General features: G+C 51.1%; 1 protein-coding gene across 2 annotated transcripts in view; it reads right to left on the bottom strand.

Moving 5' to 3' along the window:
- LOC311267567 (uncharacterized protein) overlaps window positions 1-4,868 on the bottom strand; it is a 15,987-nt gene extending 11,119 nt beyond the window's left edge. For both annotated transcript variants that reach the window (XM_084370698.1, XM_084370699.1), the window contains exons 1-2: window positions 2,574-4,868; window positions 354-415 (exon numbers count right to left, since the gene is read on the bottom strand). In XM_084370698.1, coding sequence (XP_084226824.1) covers window positions 354-415; window positions 2,574-4,363 — 1,852 coding nt within the window. In that variant the 5' untranslated portion in view covers window positions 4,364-4,868. The remainder of the gene's footprint in view (window positions 1-353; window positions 416-2,573) is intronic.
- Window positions 4,869-6,572: the final 1,704 nt, after the last annotated feature.

Here is a 6,572-nt window from a genome sequence, read left to right as displayed (position 1 = left end):
TCACATAGAGCCTGACTGAGATATCAGCTGATACCGCAGGTCAGATAAATCGGTATCAGAGCACATGTTGTCCCAAAATGTGCCGATATTAAAGATATTATCAGGCAGAAAAACATTCTGCGATCATTTATAATGATCGAGTTTATGATGTCATCGAGACAAAATATCAATCAGCCAGTCACAAGTGATTGATCACCACAACTGAGGGATCGTTTCCAATACAGTACAGTATATTACTCCCCAAAGATCTCTCACACACACACACACACACACACACACACACACACACACACACACACACACACACACACACACACACACACACACACACACACACACAGGTGCACTCTTACCGGTGAAAGGAGGACTGAAGGGCACCGGAGAGAAGGCACTGTGAGGTCTGGACACCTGCAGCCTGGTGGAGACAAACATCATCATGAGCAACACGTGCAGCAGCTTCATGCTACGTTCAGAAACATTCAGCTCCATGAAACGCTCAAAGAGAAACATTTCAACATATCGCTTGTTGAGCTGAATTACATTCATTCATCAGTTAGCCAATTACTTTAAGCTAACTTCCTGTGGCGCAGGGCGGATACAGTCAGTCTGAAGTCTGACAGAAAAGTTGAAATCATTCAATGCACACAGGCACAATCCCAAAAATCAGCGCTTGAGATGTTCAAAAATAGACTTTTTGTCTGACTTCCACTTGGGATAATGTTTTCTACAGTTCCCATAATGCTTTGGGGGAGTAAACAGGAAGGAAACGTGTGCTGGATGAGATGGATGTACAGACATCTGTCACTGGATTCCTCAGGAAAACTTAAAACGTGATTTTTCTCAGGGGAGTTCTGAATGGTGTTTCTTCTCTGCTTTCTGGACGTTTGTTCTCGATAGACATCGCAGACAGTGATGTCATCAGGAAGTGACGTCACACTGAATCAGTCTGAGGAGGAGGAGGCGGAGTTTTGATTTAAAGAATCCGTCTGTAACTTCCTGTTTTACTACATCACCTGCACACACCTGGCCCCTCACCTCACCTCTCTCCCTCCTCACGTGCACATGAATAACTGTTGTGGTTTCTTTTGTTCCCATGGTTACCAGCATGTGACATCACACTATCACCTGTCTGAACCTCCGAGGACACCTGAAGCCCACCTGAGCGTTCAGCCCAGGAGGCAGGAATCCAAACAATGTTGCCACGGTGACGAGCGCTGCGTCACCAGAGCGGCGTGGGCCATTACCACGGCAACGACTTGTCTCTGCAGTCAGGATGCTCGTCGCCATGACAACAGTTACAAAAAAAAAAAAGTTGTGCAGGAGTCGTGTGAAGTTTGTTCTGCCGCGTTATTTTTAGACCGGAGTTAAACACTGACCTGAGAGCAGCTGTACGCACTGAAGGAGGGCTGGACAAAATAACAGGAACACTTTGAAGAGCCTCGTGGTCTCTTTATTTCTGCTGATGCTGCGGCCTGAAGTCCTGATGATATAATCAACACGTGATGTCAGTCGACATGACTGTTTTCATCTTTGATTGATCTGCCGACTGATTCAGATTTCAAATGTCAGAAAACAGTGAAAATGTTCCCAACAGAGAGTCTGAAACATTATTCACTCGTGTTTCCTTCTGCTGAAGTGGAATCAGTTTCCCTGCTGATCATCATCAGACACGTGTTGATCTCTTCACATTTAACAAGCTGAGACTTTTCTTTTTCTTAAAGCTTCAAACTGATCCATCGATTAGCAAAATAGTTGCTGCTTAACTTAATAGTCGACAACTAATCGATTCTTTGACTAATAATTAAAAACGGATCTATTTGAGGTCAAAGAGCTGAAACCTGTAAACACACCGACATGATGACTTCATCATGTCTGTAGCTGATGCTTCGTCTGATTTTACGTCTTAAATCAGGCGTCCCACACAGAACCAGGTTTGTCATGTTTCCATTTCTGGACCGCTCAACAGTTTAAAGGAGCAGTTCACCCAGAAAGTCAAGTCCAGTCATCTCCTCCTGATGATATAAAGTCAGGCTCAGTCATCGTCTCCTCCTGATGATATAAAGTCAGGCTCAGTCATCGTCTCCTCCTGATGATATAAAGTCAGGTGATGATATAAAGTCAGGTGATGATATAAAGTCAGGCTCAGCCATCGTCTCCTCCTGATGATATAAAGTCAGGTGAAGTCTCGTAGTCCACAGAACATTTCTGGAGCTTCACAGTAAAACAGAGTTGCAGCGTTCTGCTGAACACCTGAAGCAGCTGGAGATGATTTAAACATCAGATGTCTCCATGCAGCTCGTCTGCTGTGATCACAGAGATCACAACCTGATCTGAGGAGATGATGTTTACAGCCTCCACATGCGGTCGAGCTCGTGCTAACACTGTTAGCTCAGCAGCTACAGTGAAGACTTGCAGCAGACGATGTTCGTTGGTTGTGTTTTAGTTGCAGCTGCTTCAGTTCGTCTAACTTTTTAATGTGTTCCTATTATTTTGTCCACCCCTCTGCAGCTGCTGATCTGGTCTCGGGTCAGAACTGAGCCCTGTCAATAAAGTGATGAGTAGCTGAGTCTCACCTGCTGCCGTCCTGCTCCGTGTTGCTGCAGGTGGACCCCCACACGTCCAGCAGACTCCCCCCAGACGAGGTGGACGAGGCGAGGGACGGCCTCTTGTCCAGCAGCCCCCCGGACCCCCCACTGGAGCTCTTGGTTCTGAAAAGCTTGCTGAGCCGGACCTTCAGGGATCCCCCTTTCCTTGACTTCCCCCGAGGCGTCTTTTCCCCCTCCCTCCCTCCTCCTCCCATCTCGCCCTCTAGGACCACCAGGGGGGAGGCGCATCGCCCCACCACTCCCCCCGAGGCAATGCCAAGTTTGGGGGTGGTGGCGCGGCTCTGGGGCTGGGAGCGGGACTGGTGCTGGTGCGCGGGACGGGGGCTCGGGTCTGGGCTGGAGGACGGGTGAGGGTCAGGGGAGAGAGCTGCTGCAGCCTGGAGGGCCTGCGGGCGGACAGGGGGGTACGGGCAGGGGGCAGTGCTGCTGCTGACGGGGGCTCGGGGGTCCACACAGGGGGGCAGGGACACCGCAGCCCCGAGGACGGACAGCGAGGACCGGCAGCTCTGGTCGGTGCAGACCCCGGCCTCCTCCGCCAGTCTGTGGACCTGCCGCATCAGACCGCTCAGAGTCCCGCTGGAGAACACAGGCCCCGCCCCCACACACATCCCCTCCACTCCCCGCACCCTATCCCCTTTCTCAGCGTCCCCCATGTCCCCTCCACCCCTGTCCCCTTGCTCCCCCAGTCTTCCCACCTCCTCAGAACCCAGACCTTCCAGGACCAGCAGGGCATCGCTGGTCTCACTGGGGTCCTCGCCGGGCCCCATGCCCCCCGTCCCCGAGGCCAGCACGCTGTGACAGGAACACCGGGGGACCATCTCACCTCCCCCACCACCTCCTCCCTCCCTCCCCTCACCCAGCTGACCCAGCCTCCGGGCCAGAGCCAGGACCGGGTCCTCTCCCCCGGCGGGGCAGTTCTTCCTGGGTTCCAGCAGGCCCAGGCGCAGGGCTTGGTCCAGCAGGCCCGGGGGCCATTTAGCCAGTCGGTCGGTCAGCAGGCGGTGTCGGTGACACAGGACCGACCCGGGCTCAGAGTCCAGAGCCGGGACAACCTGCTGAGGGGTCTGGGACCCGTCGGAGCCTTTGGACAGTGTGAGGACCGGGTGCCACTGGAGGAGCTGAGGCTGCTGGGGCTGCAGGCTCTCCTCTGCAGACGAGATGCAGTGTGAGTTCTGGTCCTTCCCGCCTCCAGGACCGGGACCGGCTGTTGTGCTACCAGGACCGGGACCTGATCCGGAGTCCAGCTGCTGTCTCTGTCTCTCTGCCTCCTCCTGGAGGAAGCCCGGGGGCGGCTGCTCCAGTCCGCACTCCAGGATCCGGTCTCCGGACCGCAGCAGGTTCTGAAAGACCATCAGCTGCGCCCGCGACCCGTGCCCCCCCGAGCCGTGCTGAACCGGGAAGTCCACAAACCGCTGGGCCGCTACGGCGAAGTCCTCCGGCGGCGGAGGAGACAGCGGCGCCTCGGAGCCCGGCGGAGCCTGCGTCAACACCAGTCCGCCGTCCAGCTCGCCTTTCCCGGGGAGCGGCGAGCTGTAGTGCGGGGAGGCCGAGCCGAGGCCTGCAGAGGGGCCGCTGGGGTCCAGATCAAACCCGCCGCTGATGCCGCCGCCGTGGTGACCCAGCACGGATTTAACGGGCCCGAAGCCGCCGCCTCCGGACATCAGGTCGTCGGGCTCGTCCAGCCGGTCGTACTCGGCCGCGGACACGAGCCGCATCAGGACGAAGTCTGGAGACATTTCTTGTTGCGCGTCATTCATCCTGACAGGCTAACAGGCGGCTAACAGTTAGCAGCGGCTACACGCTCCGCTCTTACATAACACCGATATAAATAAACAGCTGCGGAGCTAACGGCGGCTAGCTGCTGCATCCTCCCGCGAAGCTAACCGGGCAGCCCGACGGAACACCGACCCACAGCCATCCACGGTCCGGTCCGGTTCGTGACGGTAACGGCTCCGCTGAACGACGTCAGAACACGAAGAGACATGAAGAAACCCGCCCGGTGCCGTTAGCTAGCTGTTAGCCTCCTACCGACTCATCCTCCGGTGAGACAACATGGATGTGATGATGATGATGATGATGGCGGCGGTGGAGGTGGCGGGGGGCGCGCGGGGCGGCTGCGCAGCGGCGGCATCAATAATCGATCAGCGCTGATTGATTAACGGAGGCTGAGAGCCCGAAACCGAAACCTCCATCCGCCGAACACTTCCCGGTACCGGAGAGCCTCCGTCACTACCGGAGCTCTCTCTCTCTCTCTCTCTCTCTCTCTCTGATCAATAAAGCTTTACATTTTGTATATTAACTTTTCACGTGTTATTGATTAATCAGCCGATCGGTTTCTGGACTGATCGATGATTCTGTTCATGAAATTAAAGTTGTATTGATCTGTTCGTGGGCCCGGTCGGTCCAGCTCATCCGGAACATTTTAATGGTTTTATATTTTATTTAGTGTTTGATATATTTTTTATTTTCGTTTTTTCTGATCGACTTTAAATCAAAATGTATTTTATCGATTCATTAATTTATCATCATATTATTAATATTATTATCGATACTGTTCGTTTGTCCTTTGACACAAAGTCCGCTCAGCTGTTTTATTATTATTATTATTGTTATTATTGTTATTGTTGTTTTCAGCGACACAGAGATCAGGACGGGCTGCCAAAAAGTGACGTCATCACGTACCGCTGCGAGCAGGGTTCGAACCTGCGCGGGGAGACCCCATTGGATTTCAAGTCCAACGCCTTAACCACTCGGCCATCGCAGCTGCTCGACCCACGCCGGCCTGGAGACAGAACCAGACCCGCGGTTCAAGCCGGGACTCCTGCGCCATGTTCCGGTGTGAACACAGGCTACGATCCGGTCTGTGTTACACCTCAGAACCAGAACCAGAGTAAAAGTGCTCATCATGCAACAGACTCGTTCAGACATAAAGATGAAAGCTGGAATAATCTCATCTGAGTTCTCATCAGATTATCAGAATACATGAAAGTAATTAAAACATAACAAACATATTTATTGTTTACAGGAAACTGTTGAAAGCGCCTCAGTGTTAATGTGACTGTCACCGTCACAGCTGCTCATTTAAACATGTTAATGTGACAGATTGTCTCAGCGCAGCTTTTATTTATGTTTACATGCATTTTAAAGTACATTAATACACACAGTGTGTACTACAACTCCTCGTCATATGTGTAAGTAAAAGGCGCATCATGGATATAGTTGTTTACACTGAACACTGCTGTTGTGACACTGAGGCATCAATAAAGTTTTATTTGATCTTTGTCCTAAAACCAGAAATCAGTTAGCATGTTAGCATGTTAGCACATCCGGTGGATGATATTTTACTTTAATCACAACAAACTGAAACTTTATTGACTTGAAAATGATCTTTTAAACTGACAAACTCTATAAAGTTTAAAAACTTCTTATAGATGTGTTATAATCGACAGAACAATTAATGTTAATGATGCCGTCTAATTAATGTTAATCAGGTGTTTATTACCTGTTCACTTATTACAAGGACCTTCATGTAAAGAGTTACTGAAAACACAGTATCAGTCACTGTTTGTTTTTTATTCCTTGTGAGGTAAAAATTCCCTTAAAACACGTAGAATCATCATTATTGATCATTATTGATCATCTTAATTATTAATTATTAGGAGGCAGAGTGATACGTTGCACAGGAAGTCGGCCAATCAAGAGAAGTCAGGTTTCTAGGACCGTTTTGCGTCCACACGTCTGTTTGTGTTCGGCCCGGTGAGACCTGGTGGCATTGAGTGCTGAGGTTGAAGATGCAACCAACTGAGCATGCCTCATCTCACTCTCCATGACAGTGGCAGCTAAAAACAGTCAAACATCTCTCTCTCTTTGCAGTGTGTGGTTTGTCCGTTCTGGGCTTCTGTAGAAAGATGGCGGAGCAACATGGCCGACTGGAAATCAAAGGCTCGTTATAAACTGATGAAAACA

This window comes from Pagrus pagrus (genome assembly GCF_965226575.1).
Source record: "Pagrus pagrus genome assembly, chromosome: 13".
NCBI lineage: Eukaryota > Metazoa > Chordata > Actinopteri > Spariformes > Sparidae > Pagrus > Pagrus pagrus.
This window is presented reverse-complemented; position numbering and strand designations above follow the sequence as displayed.